The sequence below is a fragment of the Petromyzon marinus genome, unplaced genomic scaffold, assembly GCF_048934315.1.
Source record: "Petromyzon marinus isolate PM22_M1 ecotype Great Lakes invasive population unplaced genomic scaffold, UKy_Petmar_22M1.pri1.0 PM_Scaffold_41, whole genome shotgun sequence".
Lineage (NCBI taxonomy): Eukaryota > Metazoa > Chordata > Hyperoartia > Petromyzontiformes > Petromyzontidae > Petromyzon > Petromyzon marinus.
In genome coordinates, this window is record NW_027423402.1 from 456,079 (window position 1) to 480,662 (window position 24,584).

At 50.7% G+C, this 24,584-nt stretch overlaps 1 protein-coding gene across 1 annotated transcript; it reads right to left on the reverse strand.

The window, feature by feature from the left end:
* Nucleotides 1-593: 593 nt before the first annotated feature.
* LOC142923311 (uncharacterized) lies at nt 594-7,629 on the reverse strand. Its single transcript, XM_076064373.1, has 3 exons — nt 5,214-7,629; nt 4,037-4,132; nt 594-2,252 (listed from the first exon to the last, which is right to left on the reverse strand). The coding sequence occupies exons 1-3, from the start codon at nt 5,889-5,891 to the stop codon at nt 2,073-2,075; spliced, it is 954 nt and encodes a 317-aa protein (XP_075920488.1). The 5' UTR covers nt 5,892-7,629; the 3' UTR covers nt 594-2,072.
* Between the last annotated feature and the right edge of the window lie 16,955 nt (nt 7,630-24,584).

The window sequence follows — 24,584 nt, forward strand, 5'->3', positions numbered from 1 at the left end:
GAAGCATTACCTAAATTATCAACAGAAGGTGTATATCGGATTAATTGTTTATGTGGCAGCTGCTACATTGGGCAGACGGGACGTAACATCAGTGTAAGACTAAAAGAACATCAGAGAAATATTAAATTATCTCAAACACAACTGTCGGCAGTGGCAGAACATGCTTGTCAACAAGGACACTCAATTGATTTTGACAATGTTGCAGTGGTGTGTAAAACTAATTATTACTGGCAAAGACTAATTAGAGAACTCATTACTAATCATAACCAATGACTGATTACTAATCGATTATATAATTACAATACCCCCCCTCCGCCTCTAATCACTGCACCTGATATGAGTTAAGTGATGACGTCACCCTGCTGCTCTATATAAAACCGGGAGCAAGCGAGGGCTTTACCATTCTGGCAAATTGCCCGATGATGCTGGATGTATTTACCAGCGAAACGTCGTACTCAAACTGTAAATGTGGATTCACTCTTCAACACACCGGTGGGCTAAAGTAGTGAATTATTTGTCTTTTGTCAACGTGACACTTTTTTGCTGATTGGCCGTGTCGGGTGGTGGAGGGTTACGACACATTTATAAATAAACGCGATCTAACCCAAAAACCTTTATTATGAATAATATTGGTCGCGAAAGCCTACGTGTTAAAAAGAAATTACATATCCAAGGTAAATAACAACAGTGTTGGTAATGACCATTGGTGGTAGTAAAACAATAAAGACAAGATATTGAAATTGCCAGAGAGGGCCTCCCAAAGCTATGAACTACTATTTATTTTACCAGGTAAGGCCAACTGAGCAATATAGCCATTTGTTTTCAGATGTGACCTGCTATCACAAAATAGCTCAAACGAAGTGTTTCTAATTGTGGAGGGGGAAAAGCCGGAGGGACCAGGAGAAAAATCCACACGACCACAGGGAGAGAGGCATGCAAACTCCAAATATCCAGCAGGCGTCAGGGTCGGGATCCTGTATGCCAGGTGCGAGAGTTAAATCTCGCCTCCGTGGCGCATATTACCAACCCCGGGATCCCATCTAATCTAATCCAGTGCCAGTTGAGCTAATCGGAAGATTACTAGTTAACGTCCATGGATGGTGGTTAACTTAGCCCATTATCCCCTCAGGAAAGCTGAAATAAGTACTGCCTTTGGCTCCGCCACAGGAATGTGGAACTTCCACCACTGGCTTAGGGCTGCAAGCAGACGATGAGCTAAAGGAAATAACTTCACTTAATTTACTCATACCATGAGTGTGGTGAGCGGCATGTGGGGCTCATAGCGATAGCGTGGGGAGTGTGGTGAGTTGAGTGTGGTGAGCTTTGGAGTCTGGGGAGCTGTGGAGTGTGGTGAGCTGTGGAGTGTGGTGAGCTGTGGAGTGTGGTGTGTTGAGTGTGGTGAGTTGTGTGGTGAGCGGTGGGGTGTGGTGAGCTGTGAAGTGTGGTGAATTGTGTGGTGAGCTGTGGAGTGTGGTGAGTTGTGGAGTGTGGTGAGTTGTGGAGTGTTGTGAGCTGTGGAGTGTGGTGAGCTGAGTGGGGTAAGTTGTTGTGAACTTTGGAGTGTGGTGAGCTGTGGAGTGTGGTGAGCTGTGGAGTGTGGTGAGCTGTAAAGTGTGGCGAGCTATAGAGTGTGGTATCTGTGCTTCTGTATCGCTGTGTATCTCCGTGTCTGTAACGTGGTAGTATCTCTGTGTCTGCGTGTATCTGCACAGACCAATTGCTCGTGGTTGCCAGGGCTCCTCTTTACTGATAGTCCAACTTCGAGAGCACTTGATTGAATATTTCTGCAGTCGTGTCCAGGTTATAGCGGACCTGAAATTCACAACTCACGTGATGACCGCGGCTTCTGTGACAACCCCATAGCCTTAATTATGAGTTTTATTTTTAAAAACATTGTAAACCATAGGATTTTAACACAGGTGTGTAAATAAAGCAGTGAACCAACCAAGAAGAAATATCACAAGTGATTTTCTTCGGAAATAAATATTTATTGTAGTAGATAATAAATGAACATGTTTTTGTTATTATTATTTTTTTTCCCCCAGTTTTATAACAGTTCTATCCCGATTTCGCTATTGCCGCCGAATCCAGCTTGGCAGGCTGGGAAGACTCCAAGGGCTCGTTGTCTTCGCTGGGCCACCGCCGTCTTGGACACGTCTTCTTCCGGTCATCACGCTGCCAGCGAAGTCTTTCATCTTGCGGGGCCTCCCAGCGTCCTCCTTGCTGACGAGAAGCTTGCGGATAACCATCACCTGGGTTTGCACGCGGGACAAAGTCGCGTTCTATTTCAGCTGCTGCAATCGTACGGAGTTACGCACAGACCTGTGTATATTTCTACGACAGAACTGTGATCAGAATCACCGTCAGCTTCACAATGACAACTGTAACAATAGGCTCACGTGAATGCAGAACCATTTATGGATAGGGGAGGAATCCAGGGATGGAATGGACAGATATGTACACAGCTCAATTTCCAATCCAACCCAAAATTTCTACGCATGGCATCTGATTAGCATTTTTCAGTTTCAGATCGCGATAATCGAACTTGTATCTTCAAGTATGTGTGATGTATAATGTACGATGCAGGAATGTACAATGCAATACCCAGTCAAACAATATTTGTTTCAATCTTGATTTGAAGCTTTCGTGACTGCAGGAATCCATTTTCTTTGGTTCTTTCGGTAAAAGTCACGTAGGTAGAAAAACAATAGATCACGAAGTTTCGATCGCAACACAAGCAATCGTCATCAGGTGGTCTTGCTGTGGTTGTCCCACCTGATGACGATTGCTTGTGTTGCGATCGAAACGTCGTGATCTATTATTTTTCTACCTACGTGACTTTTACCGAAAGAACCGATGAGTATAATAAATATTCTTAGCTCTTTCGGTAAAGTCACGTTGAAGGGAAACAATAAAATAATAAAATATATATAAGTATATATATTGTTTATATATTATATATTTTATTGTTTCCCTTCAACGTGACTTTATAAAATAATAAAATATATATAAATATATATTATTGTTTATATATTAAACAATAATATATATTATATATATTCACGGGGAAACATTTATTATACTTCTTTTGTTCTTTCGGTAAAGTCACGTAGAATGAGAATAAAATAATAAATTGATAAAATAAAATAACACAATAATATTCTCACGACGTTTCGGCCATAGCGGGAAACAGAGCCGCGGGGCCGAAACGTCGTGAGAATATTATTGTGTTATTTTATTTTATCAATTTATTATTTTATTCTCATTCTACGTGACTTTACCGAAAGAACCAAAGAAGATGAATCATTGCAGTCACGAAAGCTCTAAATCGAAATTTATTATACTTTTGATTTAAAGCTTTCGTGACTGCAGTAATTCATGTTCTTAGCTCTTTCGGTAAAGTCACGTTGAAGGAAAACAATAAAATATATAATATATAAACAATAATATATATTTCTATATATTTTATTATTTTATAAAGTCACGTTGAAGGGAAACAATAAAATATATAATATATGAACAAAAATATATTTATATATATTATTTATATTTTTATATATTTATATTATTTATATATATTATATATTTTATTGTTTCCCTTCAACGTGACTTTACTGAAAGAGCTAAGTATATGAATTACTGCAGTCACGAAAGCTTTAAATCAAAAGTATAATAAATATCGATTTAAAGCTTTCGTGACTGCAATGATTCATCTTCTTTGGTTCTTTCGGTAAAATCACGTAGAATGAGAATAAAATAATAAATTGATAAAATAAAATAACACAAAAATATTCTCACGACGTTTCGGCCCCACGGCTCTGTTTCCCGCTATGGCCGAAACGTCGTGAGAATATTATTGTGTTATTTTATTTCATCAATTTATTATTTTATTCTCATTCTACTTGACTTTACCGAAAGAACAAAAGAAGTATAATAAATGTTTCCCCGTGATCGTTTCTCACTGGGACTCATCGGTGGATCGCGAGCAACGAGCGTTGTGTTGTCGGCTGTGTGCGCCCCCAGTGTTGCGACTCACCCCACGCGGGTTCCTCCTTTGGAAATAGCGGGCCTTGGAATTGTTGACAAACGCCTTCCGCACCAATTGTGGGCTCAGGCCGCCATCACGCGGCTTCTGTTCTCAGAGCAACAGCCAAGATGCACAATAAGAGGCACACACACGCACTCCCGTTAACGATGTGGAATCTCTGGCATGCAAAAAAAAACTCTTCACGCTCCGTATTTCCAAATGGAGTTCAGAAACATTACTCGACGTACAGGTACGAACATTATTTATGCTAGCTCGTTGATTCCTAATTTGCTCGTATTATAAAACGTAAGAGGTGTTTCTTGAATAATTACACAACACTGCTCTGAGCAACACTTTACAACGAACTTTCCCTGCACACTTCTGAATCACGCCGTGCTGCGCGTCTGGCCATGATTTTAAACAAACGGAGCTCCGGGCATGCGCTCTGTCCGTCCCTCTCCCTGAACCGGATCTAATGACTAGCCAGGTGAAGTATGGCCAAAACTCCCCACCATCCCAGTCCGCACCCACATCACCCTCCGCGGCCAGAGGGACACAACGACTAAGTCACGATGTGTCACGTCGCCTCATCTGCTCACTAGCTAATGCGCCTGTCCGATGCCGTGCCAGCAACATCCGAATAGAGACCTGTTATAGGCCTCGCACATTCTCCTGCAGGCCCCGCGGCTCTGTTTGCCGCTACAACTTGCTGACCCGCCCATACTGGACGTCTGTGAAAGACTAAAACAGCCTCATAGCTTATCGGACTGCTCCAGTCTCAAGAGAGATTCTGACGCTGTTCAGGTCCCCCGTACCTGCCTCCAAAACGGGGTTGGGTTGGTTCGGGTGGTGGTGGTTGTAGAGGGGGAGTGTGCAGGGGAGGTAGCGGAGGGGGGCAGCGGAGAGGGGTAGCGGAGGGGGGTAGCGGTGGGGATAGTGGGGGGGGGTAGTGAGGGGTAGTGGGGGGGTAGCAGAGGGGGTAGTGGGGGGGGGGTAGCGGGGGTAGTGGGGTGGGGTAGCGGGGGCGCAGGGGAGTAGCGGGGGAGGCGGCCTCAAATCGACCAAAATGCCCTCCGGGATCGATCTACTGTATACAAATTTGATATTAACTTATTTTAAAGTTGACCGCTACCCCCACGCTAAAGTGTTATTTGACTGTTGTAGTGCGGCGGTGCGATGAACGTACCTTGCGTGCCCAAATCCACGCGATCACTTGCACTGCACTGAATCCCGTGCTGATTGCGGAGATGACGGTCGACAAGAGGCTATGTCGGTGCTGCTCTCGCGGCTCCGGCGGTGGTTGAATGTCGCACGGCCTCTGCTCGGCGGGGACGTCTTCTCTCTCGTTGCTGTCCGGTATCGATTGGCTCGGAAAATCGGTCGAAGCAAAGTCGGAATATGCCATGGGGGCATTGCCACCAAGATCATCGGGATTTCCAAGAGGAGCAACATTGCCACCAAGATCATCGGGATTTCCAAGAAGAGCAGCACTGCCACCAAGATCATCGGGATTTCCAAGAAGAACAGCACTGCCACCAAGATCATCGGGATTTCCAAGAGGAGCAACATTGCCACCAAGATCATCGGGATTTCCAAGAAGAGCAGCACTGCCACCAAGATCATCGGGATTTCCAAGAGGAGCAACATTGCCACCAAGATCATCGGGATTTCCAAGACTAGCAGCATTGCCACCCAGGTTATCGAGATATCCAATCAGGGAATTAACCCCCAGGTGATCGCTCACCTTTAGTATGGAGGGTGGCAGCCAGATGGCCGGCTCCATCACCCCTTGCCAAGTGACAAATCCGACTAAAGACGCCATCGTGAGCATCACTTGGTACGGGTTGCATCTGGACACATCCATCTTTGCCGTTCGATCGCGATCACAACAGCAGAGAGCGGCTGCACTGCTCCTCCTCGTAAGACTCGACTGTGGCCCACGTGTTCAACCACGTGGGGTGGTCACGTGGCCCACTGGTTCGTAACGACAGTCCACGGTTGGAACCCAACGGGCCGCCCCGTAGCCATGGCAACGGGAGGTTGTCCACTCCACTGGCGAGTGTCTGTGATCTATTATTATAAAAATAATAATAGATCACAACGTTTCGATCACAACACAAGCGGTCATCCTTAGGAGGAAAAAAATAATCCAGCAGTTGAACTGCTGAACGAGCAGTTCCACTGTTTCAACCTTGTTGTAACAGCTCTTAAAACAAGGTTGTAACAGCTCTCTCGCTGTTACAACAAGGTTATAACCTTTATCACCTTGTTGTAACAGCTCTCTCGCTGTTACAACAAGGTTATAACCTTTATCACCTTGTTGTAACAGCTCTCTCGCTGTTACAACAAGGTTATAACCTTTATCACCTTGTTGTAACAGCTCTCTCGCTGTTTTTTTCCGCCTGAGAACGGCTGCTTGTGTTGCGATCGAAACGTCGTGATCTATTATTATTATTTTGTTTCTACCTACGCGACTGTACCGAAAGAACCAGAGAGTAATGGCCCATTGATTTACATATTTTTTAAAATCAAGATCATCCTAGTATTGTGTGTGCACCCCTTCCGTTTTCGTTCTCTTTGTCACCAACGACCGTGAATGGAGACTGAACACGCAACAATGGTGCCAAGTGAACAACGTTAATACGCATTCACAAAGAGAATTGATACTTTCTAAATAAAGATGGAATTCCGCACACACATTGGAATGATGTTGCCGTGGTGTTGTTCGTTCCCGCATTCGACTGGCAAATGCGGTGGTTGCCAGTTCGATCTCGCAGCGCAGCAGTTGATCCTCACCCCGCCTCTGTCAGCCCCAAAAGTTTGAATGGTAAACGCCACTGAGTGAACGGGCAGGTCATGTCTGCTGGGGTACAGTGTGGAGGAGACTTCTTCAACACGTCCCGCCAGCGTGAACGGGTAGGGCCACGCAGCTTTACACATCAACAATCGGCTGCGCAAACCACTCACTGATCCAGGGTCGAGGCTCAAGCCTGCTTTGCTTCTGATATTTGATGATATAAAGTTGTGAAAATAATTAAAGGTGATATTCTTTGGGTCTTTCGGGAAAGTCACGTTGATAGGTTCAAAGGAAATAACCAAAAAATTACATTATTAAAACTACGACGTTTCGATCGCAACACAAGCGTGATGACGAACGCTTGTGTTGCGATCGAAACGTGGTAGTTGTTATTTGTTGTTATTTTCTTTTAACCTATCTCCGTGACTTTACCGAAAGACCCAAAGAATATGAATTCCTGCAGTCACGAAAGCATTAAGTGAACAATAAAAGGTAATTGAAACAAACTGAGCTATAAAGGTATTTTTCAGAAGCGACCTGACTATCACGAATGAAAGTTCAAGAAAGTGGCCGATCACGTGGACATGTGTAGCAGCTAAATTCTCTAAACGCACGTTTATAAATTGTGTTAAGAACACTGAAAGACATTAGTCTACCCAATGGTGATGATGGCCATGATCAGGATGGCATTAGGTGCGAAAGTAGTGGTCCCCGCTCGCCTATTTAACCGTGCAGTCATGCATTGTGTTGAGTCTATGATGCCAGTAGTATCCAGGCTTAAACCTGCTGAGCGTGGTGAGCTGTGGAGTGTGGTGAGCAGTGGAGTGTGGTGAGCAGTGGAGTGTGGTGAGCAGTGGAGTGTGGTGAGCTGAGTGGTGAGCTGTGTGGTGAGCTGTGGAGTGTGGTAAGCTGAGTGGTGAGCTGAGTGGTGAGCTGAGTGGTGAGCTGTGGAGTGTGGTGAGCTGAGTGATGAGCTGTGGAGTGTGGTGAGCTGAGTGGTGAGCTGAGTGGTGAGCTGAGTGGCGAGCTGAGTGGCGAGCTGAGTGGTGAGCTGGGTAGTGAGCTGGGTGGTGAGCTGGGTGGTGAGCTGAGCGGTGAGCTGAGCTGAGCGGTGAGCTGAGCTGAGCGGTGAGCTGAGCTGAGCGGTGAGGTGAGCTGAGCGGTGAGGTGAGCTGAGCGGTGAGGTGAGCGGTGAGGTGAGGTGAGCGGTGAGGTGAGGTGAGCGGTGAGGTGAGGTGAGCGGTGAGGTGAGGTGAGCGGTGAGGTGAGGTGAGGTGAGCGGTGAGGTGAGCGGTGCGGTGAGGTGAGGTGAGCGGTGAGGTGAGGTGAGGTGAGCGGTGAGGTGAGGTGAGGTGAGCGGTGAGGTGAGGTGAGGTGAGCGGTGAGGTGAGGTGAGGTGAGCGGTGAGGTGAGGTGAGCGGTGAGGTGAGGTGAGCGGTGAGGTGAGGTGAGGTGAGCGGTGAGGTGAGGTGAGCGGTGAGGTGAGGTGAGGTGAGCGGTGAGGTGAGGTGAGCGGTGAGGTGAGGTGAGGTGAGCGGTGAGGTGAGGTGAGCGGTGAGGTGAGGTGAGCGGTGAGGTGAGGTGAGCGGTGAGGTGAGGTGAGAGGTGAGGTGAGGTGAGCTGTGAGGTGAGGTGAGGTGAGCGGTGAGGTGAGGTGAGGTGAGCGGTGAGGTGAGGTGAGGTGAGCGGTGAGGTGAGATGAGGTGAGCGGTGAGGTGAGGTGAGCGGTGAGGTGAGCGGTGAGGTGAGGTGAGCGGTGAGGTGTGAGGTGAGGTGAGCGGTGAGATGAGGTGAGCGGTGAGGTGGGGTGAGGTGAGCGGTGAGGTGAGGTGAGCGGTGAGGTGAGGTGAGCGGTGAGGTGAGGTGAGCGATGACGTGAGGTGAGCGGTGAGGTGAGGTGAGGTGAGCGGTGAGGCGAGGTGAGCCGTGAGGCGAGGTGAGGTGAGGTGAGCGGTGAGGTGAGGTGAGCGGTGAGGTGAGCGGTGAGGCGAGGTGAGGTGAGGTGAGCGGTGAGGTGAGGTGAGCGGTGAGGCGAGGTGAGGTGAGGTGAGCGGTGAGGTGAGGTGAGCGGTGAGGTGAGCGGTGAGGCGAGGTGAGGTGAGGTGAGCGGTGAGGCGAGGTGAGCGGTGAGGCGAGGTGAGGTGAGGTGAGCGGTGAGGTGAGGTGAGCGGTGAGGTGAGCGGTGAGGCGAGGTGAGTTGAGGTGAGCGGTGAGGTAAGGTGAGGTGTGAGGTGAGGTGAGCGGTGAGGTGAGGAGCGGTGAGCTGAGCGGTGAGGTGAGCGGTGAGGTGAGGTGAGCGGTGAGGTGAGCGGTGAGGTGAGGTGAGGTGAGCGGTGAGATGAGTTGAGGTGAGCGGTGAGGTGAGGTGAGCGGTGAGGTGAGCGGTGAGGTGAGCGGTGAGGTGAGCGGTGAGGTGAGGTGAGAGGTGAGCGGTGAGGTGAGCGGTGAGGTGAGAGGTGAGCGGTGAGGTGAGCGGTGAGGTGAGAGGTGAGCGGTGAGGTGAGAGGTGAGGTGAGAGGTGAGCGGTGAGGTGAGCGGTGAGGTGAGCGGTGAGGTGAGGTGAGCGGTGAGGTGAGCGGTGAGGTGAGCGGTGAGGGGACTTGAGCGGTGAGGTGAGGTGAGCGGTGAAGTGAGCGGTGAGGCGAGAGGTGAGCGGTGAGGTGAGGGGTGAGGTGAGGTGAGGGGTGAGGTGAGGTGAGCGGTGAGGTGAGCGGTGAGGTGAGCGGTGAGCGGTGAGGTGAGCGGTGAGGTGAGCGGTGAGGTGAGGTGAGCGGTGAGGTGAGCGGTGAGGTGAGCGGTGAGGTGAGGTGAGCGGTGAGGTGAGCGGTGAGGTGAGCGGTGAGGTGAGGTGAGCGGTGAGGTGAGCGGTGAGGTGAGGTGGGCGGTGAGGTGAGCGGTGAGGTGGGCGGTGAGGTGAGCGGTGAGGTGAGGTGGGCGGTGAGGTGAGCGGTGAGGTGAGGTGGGCGGTGAGGTGGGCGGTGAGGTGAGCGGTGAGGTGAGGTGGGCGGTGAGGTGAGCGGTGAGGTGAGGTGGGCGGTGAGGTGAGCGGTGAGGTGAGGTGGGCGGTGAGGTGAGCGGTGAGGTGAGGTGGGCGGTGAGGTGAGCGGTGAGGTGAGGTGGGCGGTGAGGTGAGCGGTGAGGTGAGGTGGGCGGTGAGGTGAGCGGTGAGGTGAGGTGGGCGGTGAGGTGAGCGGTGAGGTGAGGTGGGCGGTGAGGTGAGCGGTGAGGTGAGGTGGGCGGTGAGGTGAGCGGTGAGGTGAGTGGTGAGCTGTGGAGTGTGGTGAGCTGAGTGGTGAGCTGAGTGGCGAGCTGAGTGGCGAGCTGAGTGGTGAGCTGAGTGGTGAGCTGGGTGGTGAGCTGGGTGGTGAGCTGGGTGGTGAGCTGAGCGGTGAGCTGAGCTGAGCGGTGAGCTGAGCTGAGCGGAGAGCTGAGCTGAGCGGTGAGCTGAGCTGAGCGGTGAGGTGACCTGAGCGCTGAGGTGAGCGGAGCGGTGAGGTGAGCTGAGCGGTGAGGTGAGCTGAGCGGTGAGGTGAGGTGAGCGGTGAGGTGAGCGGTGAGGTGAGGTGAGGTGAGCGGTGAGGTGAGGTGAGCGGTGAGGTGAGGTGAGCGGTGAGGTGAGGTGAGGTGAGCGGTGAGGTGAGGTGAGCGGTGAGGTGAGCGGTGAGGTGAGGTGAGGTGAGCGGTGAGGTGAGGTGAGCGGTGAGGTGAGGTGAGCGGTGAGGTGAGGTGAGCGGTGAGGTGAGGTGAGAGGTGAGGTGAGGTGAGCTGTGAGGTGAGGTGAGGTGAGCGGTGAGGTGAGGTGAGGTGAGCGGTGAGGTGAGGTGAGGTGAGGTGAGCGGTGAGGTGAGATGAGGTGAGCGGTGAGGTGAGGTGAGCGGTGAGGTGAGCGGTGAGGTGAGCTGAGCGGTGAGGTGTGAGGTGACGTGAGCGGTGTGATGAGGTGAGCGGTGAGGTGGGGTGAGGTGAGCGGTGAGGTGAGGTGAGCGGTGAGGTGAGGTGAGCGGTGAGGTGAGGTGAGCGATGAGGTGAGGTGAGCGGTGAGGTGAGGTGAGGTGAGCGGTGAGGCGAGGTGAGCGGTGAGGCGAGGTGAGGTGAGGTGAGGTGAGCGGTGAGGTGAGGTGAGCGGTGAGGTGAGCGGTGAGGCGAGGTGAGGTGAGCGGTGAGGTGAGGTGAGCGGTGAGGTGAGCGGTGAGGTGAGGTGAGCGGTGAGGTGAGGTGAGCGGTGAGGCGAGGTGAGCGGTGAGGCGAGGTGAGGTGAGGTGAGGTGGGCGGTGAGGTGAGCGGTGAGGTGAGGTGGGCGGTGAGGTGAGCGGTGAGGTGGGCGGTGAGGTGAGCGGTGAGGTGAGGTGGACGGTGAGGTGAGCGGTGAGGTGAGGTGGGCGGTGAGGTGAGCGGTGAGGTGAGGTGGGCGGTGAGGTGAGCGGTGAGGTGAGGTGAGCGGTGAGGTGAGCGGTGAGGTGAGGTGAGCGGTGAGGTGAGCGGTGAGGTGAGGTGAGGTGAGTGGTGAGGTGAGCGGTGAGCGGTGAGGTGAGCGGTGAGGTGAGCGGTGAGGTGAGGTGAGGTGAGCGGTGAGGTGAGCGGTGAGGTGAGGTCAGCGGTGAGGTGAGCGGTGAGGTGAGGTGGGCGGTGAGGTGAGCGGTGAGGTGAGGTGGGCGGTGAGGTGAGCGGTGAGGTGAGGTGGGCGGTGAGGTGAGCGGTGAGGTGAGGTGGGCGGTGAGGTGAGCGGTGAGGTGAGGTGGGCGGTGAGGTGAGCGGTGAGGTGAGGTGGACGGTGAGGTGAGCGGTGAGGTGAGGTGGGCGGTGAGGTGAGCGGTGAGGTGAGGTGGGCGGTGAGGTGAGCGGTGAGGTGAGGTGGGCGGTGAGGTGAGCGGTGAGGTGAGGTGGGCGGTGAGGTGAGCGGTGAGGTGAGGTGGGCGGTGAGGTGAGCGGTGAGGTGAGGTGGGCGGTGAGGTGAGCGGTGAGGTGAGGTGGGCGGTGAGGTGAGCGGTGAGGTGAGGTGGGCGGTGAGGTGAGCGGTGAGGTGAGGTGGGCGGTGAGGTGAGCGGTGAGGTGAGGTGGGCGGTGAGGTGAGCGGTGAGGTGAGGTGGGCGGTGAGGTGAGCGGTGAGGTGAGGTGGGCGGTGAGGTGAGCGGTGAGGTGAGGTGGGCGGTGAGGTGAGCGGTGAGGTGAGGTGGGCGGTGAGGTGAGCGGTGAGGTGAGGTGGGCGGTGAGGTGAGCGGTGAGGTGAGGTGGGCGGTGAGGTGAGCGGTGAGGTGAGGTGGGCGGTGAGGTGAGCGGTGAGGTGGGCGGTGAGGTGAGCGGTGAGGTGAGGTGGGCGGTGAGGTGAGCGGTGAGGTGAGGTGGGCGGTGAGGTGAGCGGTGAGGTGAGGTGGGCGGTGAGGTGAGCGGTGAGGTGAGGTGGGCGGTGAGGTGAGCGGTGAGCGGTGAGGTGAGCGGTGAGGTGAGGTGAGCGGTGAGGTGAGCGGTGAGGTGAGGTGAGCGGTGAGGTGAGCGGTGAGGTGAGCGGTGAGCGGTGAGGTGAGCGGTGAGCGGTGAGGTGAGCGGTGAGGTGAGGTGAGCGGTGAGGTGAGCGGTGAGGTGAGGTGAGCGGTGAGGTGGGCGGTGAGGTGAGGTGAGCGGTGAGGTGAGCGGTGAGGAGAGGTGAGCGGTGAGGTGAGGTGGGCGGTGAGGTGAGCGGTGAGGTGAGGTGGGCGGTGAGGCGAGCGGTGAGGTGAGGTGGGCGGTGAGGCGAGCGGTGAGGTGAGGTGGGCGGTGAGGCGAGCGGTGAGGTGGGCGGTGAGGTGAGCGGTGAGGTGAGGTGGACGGTGAGGTGAGCGGTGAGGTGAGGTGGGCGGTGAGGTGAGCGGTGAGGTGAGGTGGGCGGTGAGGTGAGCGGTTAGGTGAGGTGAGCGGTGAGGTGAGTGGTGAGGTGAGGTGAGCGGTGAGGTGAGGTGAGGTGAGTGGTGAGGTGAGCGGTGAGCGGTGAGGTGAGCGGTGAGGTGAGCGGTGAGGTGAGGTGAGGTGAGCGGTGAGGTGAGCGGTGAGGTGAGGTCAGCGGTGAGGTGAGCGGTGAGGTGAGGTGGGCGGTGAGGTGAGCGGTGAGGTGAGGTGGGCGGTGAGGTGAGCGGTGAGGTGAGGTGAGCGGCATGTGGGGCTCATAGCGATAGCGTGGGGAGTGTGGTGAGTTGAGTGTGGTGAGCTTTGGAGTCTGGGGAGCTGTGGAGTGTGGTGAGCTGTGGAGTGTGGTGTGTTGAGTGTGGTGAGTTGTGTGGTGAGCGGTGGGGTGTGGTGAGCTGTGGAGTGTTGAGTTGTGAAGTGTGGTGAGTTGTGTGGTGAGCTGTGAAGTGTGGTGAGTTGTGTGGTGAGCTGTGGAGTGTGGTGAGCTAAGAGTGGTGAGCTGTGGAGTGTGGTGAGTTGTGGAGTGTTGTGAGCTGTGGAGTGTGGTGAGCTGAGTGTGGTAAGTTGTTGTGAACTTTGGAGTGTGGTGAGCTGTGGAGTGTGGTGAGCTGTGGAGTGTGGTGAGCTGTAAAGTGTGGCGAGCTATAGAGTGTGGTATCTGTGCTTCTGTATCGCTGTGTATCTCCGTGTCTGTAACGTGGTAGTATCTCTGTGTCTGCGTGTATCTGCACAGACCAATTGCTCGTGGTTGCCAGGGCTCCTCTTTACTGATAGTCCAACTTCGAGAGCGCTTGATTGAATATTTATGCAGTCGTGTCCAGGTTATAGCGGACCTGAAATTCACAACTCACGTGATGACCGCGGCTTCTGTGACAACCCCATAGCCTTAATTATGAGTTTTATTTTTAAAAACATTGTAAACCATAGGATTTTAACACAGGTGTGTAAATAAAGCAGTGAACCAACCAAGAAGAAATATCACAAGTGATTTTCTTCGGAAATAAATATTTATTGTAGTAGATAATAAATGAACATGTTTTTGTTATTATTATTTTTTTTCCCCCAGTTTTATAACAGTTCTATCCCGATTTCGCTATTGCCGCCGAATCCAGCTTGGCAGGCTGGGAAGACTCCAAGGGCTCGTTGTCTTCGCTGGGCCACCGCCGTCTTGGACACGTCTTCTTCCGGTCATCACGCTGCCAGCGAAGTCTTTCATCTTGCGGGGCCTCCCAGCGTCCTCCTTGCTGACGAGAAGCGTGCGGATAACCATCACCTGGGTTTGCACGCGGGACAAAGTCGCGTTCTATTTCAGCTGCTGCAATCGTACGGAGTTACGCACAGACCTGTGTATATTTATACGACAGAACTGTGATCAGAATCACCGTCAGCTTCACAATGACAACTGTAACAATAGGCTCACGTGAATGCAGAACCATTTATGGATAGGGGAGGAATCCAGGGATGGAATGGACAGATATGTACACAGCTCAATTTCCAATCCAACCCAAAATTTATACGCATGGCATATCTTCAAGAATGTGTGATGTATAATGTATGATGCAGGAATGTACAATGCAATACCCAGTCAAACAATATTTGTTTCAATCTTGATTTGAAGCTTTCGTGACTGCAGGAATCCATTTTCTTTGGTTCTTTCGGTAAAAGTCACGTAGGTAGAAAAACAATAGATCACGAAGTTTCGATCGCAACACAAGCAATCGTCATCAGGTGGTCTTGCTGTGGTTGTCCCACCTGATGACGATTGCTTGTGTTGCGATCGAAACGTCGTGATCTATTATTTTTCTACCTACGTGACTTTACCGAAAGAACCAAAGAGTATAATAAATATTCTTAGCTCTTTCGGTAAAGTCACGTTGAAGGGAAACAAGAAAATAATAAAATATATATAAATATATTGTTCTTCTTTGGTTCTTTCGATAAAGTCACGTAGAATGAGAATAAAATAATAAATTGATAAAATAAAATAACACAATAATATTTTCACGACGTTTCGGCCACAACACAAGCGGCCTTCATCAGGTGAAGGGACGAGACTGTCTGGTAGGACAGCGCTGGAGTGAAAGAGCCACGTTCAGATTACGGCTTTTAAGCTGTGTGAGAGGAACAAAGCGCCTTGACAAAGGAATTAGCATATAATTTAGCATTGAAATGGCTGAATGATTAGCTTGTGACTGGTCACAGAAATAGTTATGCTAAAAGTTAAAGCATACACATCTGCAGAGGCACCCCTTGACAATGGAATTAGCATAGAATTTAGCAATTGAAATAGCTAAGTTAAAGCATACACATCCGCAGAGGCACCCCTTGACAATGGAATTAGCATAGAATTTAGCATTGAAATAGCTGAGTGATTAGCTTGTAACTGCTCACAGAAATAGCTACGTTAAAGTCAGACCATACACATTCACCGAGGCACTTAGTACAAATCAAACAGGAGAATTTAGCATTGAAATAACTAGGCGAATTTAGCATTGAAATAACTGAGTGATTAGCTAGTGACTGGTCACAGAAATGACTATGTTGAAGTCAAGGCCTACACATCTGAGCTATTCACAGTACTATATAGTGAACCAATAAAAACTAAAATATAAATTACCTTAATGTTATCAATAAACTCTATATTCTCCAATCAGCTAAGCTACCAACAATAAGTCGTTATATATCACAATGCTATATGGCGAAAAAATGGGTGGATTCTTACCCTCAACTTTAGCAATTTATTATTGTATTCTCATTCTACGTGACTTTACCGAAAGAACCAAAGAAGATGAATCATTGCAGTCACGAAAGCGTTAAATCGAAAAATATATTGTTGTTTATATATTATATATTTTATTGTTTCCCTTCAACGTGACTTTATAAAATAATAAAATATATATTATTGTTTATATATTATATATTTTATTGTTTCCCTTCAACGTGACTTTATAAAATAATAAAATATATAGAAATATATATTATTGTTTATATATAGGTGAGGTGAGGTGGGCGGTGAGGTGAGCGGTGCGGTGAGGTGAGGTGGGCGGTGAGGTGAGCGGTGAGGTGAGGTGGGCGGTGAGGTGAGCGGTGAGGTGAGGTGGGCGGTGAGGTGAGCGGTGAGGTGAGGTGGGCGGTGAGGTGAGCGGTGAGGTGAGGTGGGCGGTGAGGTGAGCGGTGAGGTGAGGTGGGCGGTGAGGTGAGCGGTGAGGTGAGGTGGGCGGTGAGGTGAGCGGTGAGGTGAGGTGGGCGGTGAGGTGAGCGGTGAGGTGAGGTGGGCGGTGAGGTGAGCGGTGAGGTTAGGTGGGCGGTGAGGTGAGCGGTGAGGTGCGGTGAGGTGAGGTGGGCGGTGAGGTGAGCGGTGAGGTGAGGTGGGCGGTGAGGTGAGCGGTGAGGTGAGGTGAGGGGTGAGGTGAGGTGAGGTGAGCGGTGAGGTGAGGTGAGCGTTGAGGTGAGGTGAGCGGTGAGGTGTCTGTGAGCGGTGAGGTGAGCGGTGAGGTGAGCGGTGAGCGGTGAGGTGAGCGGTAAGGTGAGCGGAGAGGTGAGCGGTGAGGTCAGCGGTGAGCGGTGAGGTGAGCGTTGAGGTGAGCGGTGAGGTGAGGTGGGCGGTGAGGTGAGCGGTGAGGTGAGGTGGGCGGTGAGGTGAGCGGTGAGGTGAGGTGGGCGGTGAGGTGAGCGGTGAGGTGAGGTGGGCGGTGAGGTGAGCGGTGAGGTGAGGTGGGCGGTGAGGTGAGCGGTGAGGTGGGCGGTGAGGTGAGCGGTGAGGTGAGGTGGACGGTGAGGTGAGCGGTGAGGTGAGGTGGGCGGTGAGGTGAGCGGTGAGGTGAGGTGAGGTGAGTGGTGAGGTGAGCGGTGAGCGGTGAGGTGAGCGGTGAGGTGAGCGGTGAGGTGAGGTGAGGTGAGCGGTGAGGTGAGCGGTGAGGTGAGGTCAGCGGTGAGGTGAGCGGTGAGGTGAGGTGGGCGGTGAGGTGAGCGGTGAGGTGAGGTGGGCGGTGAGGTGAGCGGTGAGGTGAGGTGAGCGGCATGTGGGGCTCATAGCGATAGCGTGGGGAGTGTGGTGAGTTGAGTGTGGTGAGCTTTGGAGTCTGGGGAGCTGTGGAGTGTGGTGAGCTGTGGAGTGTGGTGTGTTGAGTGTGGTGAGTTGTGTGGTGAGCGGTGGGGTGTGGTGAGCTGTGGAGTGTTGAGTTGTGAAGTGTGGTGAGTTGTGTGGTGAGCTGTGAAGTGTGGTGAGTTGTGTGGTGAGCTGTGGAGTGTGGTGAGCTAAGAGTGGTGAGCTGTGGAGTGTGGTGAGTTGTGGAGTGTTGTGAGCTGTGGAGTGTGGTGAGCTGAGTGTGGTAAGTTGTTGTGAACTTTGGAGTGTGGTGAGCTGTGGAGTGTGGTGAGCTGTGGAGTGTGGTGAGCTGTAAAGTGTGGCGAGCTATAGAGTGTGGTATCTGTGCTTCTGTATCGCTGTGTATCTCCGTGTCTGTAACGTGGTAGTATCTCTGTGTCTGCGTGTATCTGCACAGACCAATTGCTCGTGGTTGCCAGGGCTCCTCTTTACTGATAGTCCAACTTCGAGAGCGCTTGATTGAATATTTATGCAGTCGTGTCCAGGTTATAGCGGACCTGAAATTCACAACTCACGTGATGACCGCGGCTTCTGTGACAACCCCATAGCCTTAATTATGAGTTTTATTTTTAAAAACATTGTAAACCATAGGATTTTAACACAGGTGTGTAAATAAAGCAGTGAACCAACCAAGAAGAAATATCACAAGTGATTTTCTTCGGAAATAAATATTTATTGTAGTAGATAATAAATGAACATGTTTTTGTTATTATTATTTTTTTTCCCCCAGTTTTATAACAGTTCTATCCCGATTTCGCTATTGCCGCCGAATCCAGCTTGGCAGGCTGGGAAGACTCCAAGGGCTCGTTGTCTTCGCTGGGCCACCGCCGTCTTGGACACGTCTTCTTCCGGTCATCACGCTGCCAGCGAAGTCTTTCATCTTGCGGGGCCTCCCAGCGTCCTCCTTGCTGACGAGAAGCGTGCGGATAACCATCACCTGGGTTTGCACGCGGGACAAAGTCGCGTTCTATTTCAGCTGCTGCAATCGTACGGAGTTACGCACAGACCTGTGTATATTTATACTACAGAACTGTGATCAGAATCACCGTCAGCTTCACAATGACAACTGTAACAATAGGCTCACGTGAATGCAGAACCATTTATGGATAGGGGAGGAATCCAGGGATGGAATGGACAGATATGTACACAGCTCAATTTCCAATCCAACCCAAAATTTATACGCATGGCATATCTTCAAGAATGTGTGATGTATAATGTATGATGCAGGAATGTACAATGCAATACCCAGTCAAACAATATTTGTTTCAATCTTGATTTGAAGCTTTCGTGACTGCAGGAATCCATTTTCTTTGGTTCTTTCGGTAAAAGTCACGTAGGTAGAAAAACAATAGATCACGAAGTTTCGATCGCAACACAAGCAATCGTCATCAGGTGGTCTTGCTGTGGTTGTCCCACCTGATGACGATTGCTTGTGTTGCGATCGAAACGTCGTGATCTATTATTTTTCTACCTACGTGACTTTACCGAAAGAACCAAAGAGTATAATAAATATTCTTAGCTCTTTCGGTAAAGTCACGTTGAAGGGAAACAAGAAAATAATAAAATATATATAAATATATTGTTCTTCTTTGGTTCTTTCGATAAAGTCACGTAGAATGAGAATAAAATAATAAATTGATAAAATAAAATAACACAATAATATTTTCACGACGTTTCGGCCACAACACAAGCGGCCTTCATCAGGTGAAGGGACGAGACTGTCTGGTAGGACAGCGCTGGAGTGAAAGAGCCACGTTCAGATTACGGCTTTTAAGCTGTGTGAGAGGAACAAAGCGCCTTGACAAAGGAATTAGCATATAATTTAGCATTGAAATGGCTGAATGATTAGCTTGTGACTGGTCACAGAAATAGTTATGTTAAAAGTTAAAGCATACACATCTGCAGAGGCACCCCTTGACAATGGAATTAGCATAGAATTTAGCAATTGAAATAGCTAAGTTAAAGCATACACATCCGCAGAGGCACCCCTTGACAATGGAATTAGCATAGAATTTAGCATTGAAATAGCTGAGTGATTAGCTTGTAACTGCTCACAGAAATAGCTACGTTAAAGTCAGACCATACACATTCACCGAGGCACTTAGTACAAATCAAACAGGAGAATTTAGCATTGAAATAACTAGGCGAATTTAGCATTGAAATAACTGAGTGATTAGCTAGTGACTGGTCACAGAAATGACTATGTTGAAGTCAAGGCCTACACATCTGAGCTATTCACAGTACTATATAGTGAACCAATAAAAACTAAAATATAAATTACCTTAATGTTATCAATAAACTCTATATTCTCCAATCAGCTAAGCTACCAACAATAAGTCGTTATATATCACAATGCTATATGGCGAAAAAATGGGTGGATTCTTACCCTCAACTTTAGCAATTTATTATTGTATTCTCATTCTACGTGACTTTACCGAAAGAACCAAAGAAGATGAATCATTGCAGTCACGAAAGCGTTAAATCGAAAAATATATTGTTGTTTATATATTATATATTTTATTGTTTCCCTTCAACGTGACTTTATAAAATAATAAAATATATTATTGTTTATATATTATATATTTTATTGTTTCCCTTCAACGTGACTTTATAAAATAATAAAATATATAGAAATATATATTATTGTTTATATATAGGTGAGGTGAGGTGGGCGGTGAGGTGAGCGGTGCGGTGAGGTGAGGTGGGCGGTGAGGTGAGCGGTGAGGTGAGGTGGGCGGTGAGGTGAGCGGTGAGGTGAGGTGGGCGGTGAGGTGAGCGGTGAGGTGAGGTGGGCGGTGAGGTGAGCGGTGAGGTGAGGTGGGCGGTGAGGTGAGCGGTGAGGTGAGGTGGGCGGTGAGGTGAGCGGTGAGGTGAGGTGGGCGGTGAGGTGAGCGGTGAGGTGAGGTGGGCGGTGAGGTGAGCGGTGAGGTGAGGTGGGCGGTGAGGTGAGCGGTGAGGTTAGGTGGGCGGTGAGGTGAGCGGTGAGGTGCGGTGAGGTGAGGTGGGCGGTGAGGTGAGCGGTGAGGTGAGGTGGGCGGTGAGGTGAGCGGTGAGGTGAGGTGAGGGGTGAGGTGAGGTGAGGTGAGCGGTGAGGTGAGGTGAGCGTTGAGGTGAGGTGAGCGGTGAGGTGAGCGGTGAGCGGTGAGGTGAGCGGTAAGGTGAGCGGAGAGGTGAGCGGTGAGGTCAGCGGTGAGCGGTGAGGTGAGCGTTGAGGTGAGCGGTGAGGTGAGGTGGGCGGTGAGGTGAGCGGTGAGGTGAGGTGGGCGGTGAGGTGAGCGGTGAGGTGAGGTGGGCGGTGAGGTGAGCGGTGAGGTGAGGTGGGCGGTGAGGTGAGCGGTGAGGTGAGGTGGGCGGTGAGGTGAGCGGTGAGGTGGGCGGTGAGGTGAGCGGTGAGGTGAGGTGGACGGTGAGGTGAGCGGTGAGGTGAGGTGGGCGGTGAGGTGAGCGGTGAGGTGAGGTGAGGTGAGTGGTGAGGTGAGCGGTGAGCGGTGAGGTGAGCGGTGAGGTGAGCGGTGAGGTGAGGTGAGCGGTGAGGTGAGCGGTGAGGTGAGGTCAGCGGTGAGGTGAGCGGTGAGGTGAGGTGGGCGGTGAGGTGAGCGGTGAGGTGGGCGGTGAGGTGAGCGGTGAGGTGAGGTGAGCGGCATGTGGGGCTCATAGCGATAGCGTGGGGAGTGTGGTGAGTTGAGTGTGGTGAGCTTTGGAGTCTGGGGAGCTGTGGAGTGTGGTGAGCTGTGGAGTGTGGTGTGTTGAGTGTGGTGAGTTGTGTGGTGAGCGGTGGGGTGTGGTGAGCTGTGGAGTGTTGAGTTGTGAAGTGTGGTGAGTTGTGTGGTGAGCTGTGAAGTGTGGTGAGTTGTGTGGTGAGCTGTGGAGTGTGGTGAGCTAAGAGTGGTGAGCTGTGGAGTGTGGTGAGTTGTGGAGTGTTGTGAGCTGTGGAGTGTGGTGAGCTGAGTGTGGTAAGTTGTTGTGAACTTTGGAGTGTGGTGAGCTGTGGAGTGTGGTGAGCTGTGGAGTGTGGTGAGCTGTAAAGTGTGGCGAGCTATAGAGTGTGGTATCTGTGCTTCTGTATCGCTGTGTATCTCCGTGTCTGTAACGTGGTAGTATCTCTGTGTCTGCGTGTATCTGCACAGACCAATTGCTCGTGGTTGCCAGGGCTCCTCTTTACTGATAGTCCAACTTCGAGAGCGCTTGATTGAATATTTATGCAGTCGTGTCCAGGTTATAGCGGACCTGAAATTCACAACTCACGTGATGACCGCGGCTTCTGTGACAACCCCATAGCCTTAATTATGAGTTTTATTTTTAAAAACATTGTAAACCATAGGATTTTAACACAGGTGTGTAAATAAAGCAGTGAACCAACCAAGAAGAAATATCACAAGTGATTTTCTTCGGAAATAAATATTTATTGTAGTAGAAAATAAATGAACATGTTTTTGTTATTATTATTTTTTTCCCCCCAGTTTTATAACAGTTCTATCCCGATTTCGCTATTGCCGCCGAATCCAGCTTGGCAGGCTGGGAAGACTCCAAGGGCTCGTTGTCTTCGCTGGGCCACCGCCGTCTTGGACACGTCTTCTTCCGGTCATCACGCTGCCAGCGAAGTCTTTCATCTTGCGGGGCCTCCCAGCGTCCTCCTTGCTGACGAGAAGCGTGCGGATAACCATCACCTGGGTTTGCACGCGGGACAAAGTCGCGTTCTATTTCAGCTGCTGCAATCGTACGGAGTTACGCACAGACCTGTGTATATTTATACTACAGAACTGTGATCAGAATCACCGTCAGCTTCACAATGACAACTGTAACAATAGGCTCACGTGAATGCAGAACCATTTATGGATAGGGGAGGAATCCAGGGATGGAATGGACAGATATGTACACAGCTCAATTTCCAATCCAACCCAAAATTTATACGCATGGCATATCTTCAAGAATGTGTGATGTATAATGTATGATGCAGGAATGTACAATGCAATACCCAGTCAAACAATATTTGTTTCAATCTTGATTTGAAGCTTTCGTGACTGCAGGAATCCATTTTCTTTGGTTCTTTCGGTAAAAGTCACGTAGGTAGAAAAACAATAGATCACGAAGTTTCGATCGCAACACAAGCAATCGTCATCAGGTGGTCTTGCTGTGGTTGTCCCACCTGATGACGATTGCTTGTGTTGCGATCGAAACGTCGTGATCTATTATTTTTCTACCTACGTGACTTTACCGAAAGAACCAAAGAGTATAATAAATATTCTTAGCTCTTTCGGTAAAGTCACGTTGAAGGGAAACAAGAAAATAATAAAATATATATAAATATATTGTTCTTCTTTGGTTCTTTCGATAAAGTCACGTAGAATGAGAATAAAATAATAAATTGATAAAATAAAATAACACAATAATATTTTCACGACGTTTCGGCCACAACACAAGCGGCCTTCATCAGGTGAAGGGACGAGACTGTCTGGTAGGACAGCGCTGGAGTGAAAGAGCCACGTTCAGATTACGGCTTTTAAGCTGTGTGAGAGGAACAAAGCGCCTTGACAAAGGAATTAGCATATAATTTAGCATTGAAATGGCTGAATGATTAGCTTGTGACTGGTCACAGAAATAGTTATGTTAAAAGTTAAAGCATACACATCTGCAGAGGCACCCCTTGACAATGGAATTAGCATAGAATTTAGCAATTGAAATAGCTAAGTTAAAGCATACACATCCGCAGAGGCACCCCTTGACAATGGAATTAGCATAGAATTTAGCATTGAAATAGCTGAGTGATTAGCTTGTAACTGCTCACAGAAATAGCTACGTTAAAGTCAGACCATACACATTCACCGAGGCACTTAGTACAAATCAAACAGGAGAATTTAGCATTGAAATAACTAGGCGAATTTAGCATTGAAATAACTGAGTGATTAGCTAGTGACTGGTCACAGAAATGACTATGTTGAAGTCAAGGCCTACACATCTGAGCTATTCACAGTACTATATAGTGAACCAATAAAAACTAAAATATAAATTACCTTAATGTTATCAATAAACTCTATATTCTCCAATCAGCTAAGCTACCAACAATAAGTCGTTATATATCACAATGCTATATGGCGAAAAAATGGGTGGATTCTTACCCTCAACTTTAGCAATTTATTATTGTATTCTCATTCTACGTGACTTTACCGAAAGAACCAAAGAAGATGAATCATTGCAGTCACGAAAGCGTTAAATCGAAAAATATATTGTTGTTTATATATTATATATTTTATTGTTTCCCTTCAACGTGACTTTATAAAATAATAAAATATATATTATTGTTTATATATTATATATTTTATTGTTTCCCTTCAACGTGACTTTATAAAATAATAAAATATATAGAAATATATATTATTGTTTATATATAGGTGAGGTGAGGTGGGCGGTGAGGTGAGCGGTGCGGTGAGGTGAGGTGGGCGGTGAGGTGAGCGGTGAGGTGAGGTGGGCGGTGAGGTGAGCGGTGAGGTGAGGTGGGCGGTGAGGTGAGCGGTGAGGTGAGGTGGGCGGTGAGGTGAGCGGTGAGGTGAGGTGGGCGGTGAGGTGAGCGGTGAGGTGAGGTGGGCGGTGAGGTGAGCGGTGAGGTGAGGTGGGCGGTGAGGTGAGCGGTGAGGTGAGGTGGGCGGTGAGGTGAGCGGTGAGGTGAGGTGGGCGGTGAGGTGAGCGGTGAGGTTAGGTGGGCGGTGAGGTGAGCGGTGAGGTGCGGTGAGGTGAGGTGGGCGGTGAGGTGAGCGGTGAGGTGAGGTGGGCGGTGAGGTGAGCGGTGAGGTGAGGTGAGGGGTGAGGTGAGGTGAGGTGAGCGGTGAGGTGAGGTGAGCGTTGAGGTGAGGTGAGCGGTGAGGTGTCTGTGAGCGGTGAGGTGAGCGGTGAGGTGAGCGGTGAGCGGTGAGGTGAGCGGTAAGGTGAGCGGAGAGGTGAGCGGTGAGGTCAGCGGTGAGCGGTGAGGTGAGCGTTGAGGTGAGCGGTGAGGTGAGGTGGGCGGTGAGGTGAGCGGTGAGGTGAGGTGGGCGGTGAGGTGAGCGGTGAGGTGAGGTGGGCGGTGAGGTGAGCGGTGAGGTGAGGTGGGCGGTGAGGTGAGCGGTGAGGTGAGGTGGGCGGTGAGGTGAGCGGTGAGGTGGGCGGTGAGGTGAGCGGTGAGGTGAGGTGGACGGTGAGGTGAGCGGTGAGGTGAGGTGGGCGGTGAGGTGAGCGGTGAGGTGAGGTGGGCGGTGAGGTGAGCGGTGAGGTGAGGTGAGCGGTGAGGTGAGCGGTGAGGTGAGGTGAGCGGTGAGGTGAGCGGTGAGGTGAGGTGAGGTGAGTGGTGAGGTGAGCGGTGAGCGGTGAGGTGAGCGGTGAGGTGAGCGGTGAGGTGAGGTGAGGTGAGCGGTGAGGTGAGCGGTGAGGTGAGGTCAGCGGTGAGGTGAGCGGTGAGGTGAGGTGGGCGGTGAGGTGAGCGGTGAGGTGAGGTGGGCGGTGAGGTGAGCGGTGAGGTGAGGTGAGCGGCATGTGGGGCTCATAGCGATAGCGTGGGGAGTGTGGTGAGTTGAGTGTGGTGAGCTTTGGAGTCTGGGGAGCTGTGGAGTGTGGTGAGCTGTGGAGTGTGGTGTGTTGAGTGTGGTGAGTTGTGTGGTGAGCGGTGGGGTGTGGTGAGCTGTGGAGTGTTGAGTTGTGAAGTGTGGTGAGTTGTGTGGTGAGCTGTGAAGTGTGGTGAGTTGTGTGGTGAGCTGTGGAGTGTGGTGAGCTAAGAGTGGTGAGCTGTGGAGTGTGGTGAGTTGTGG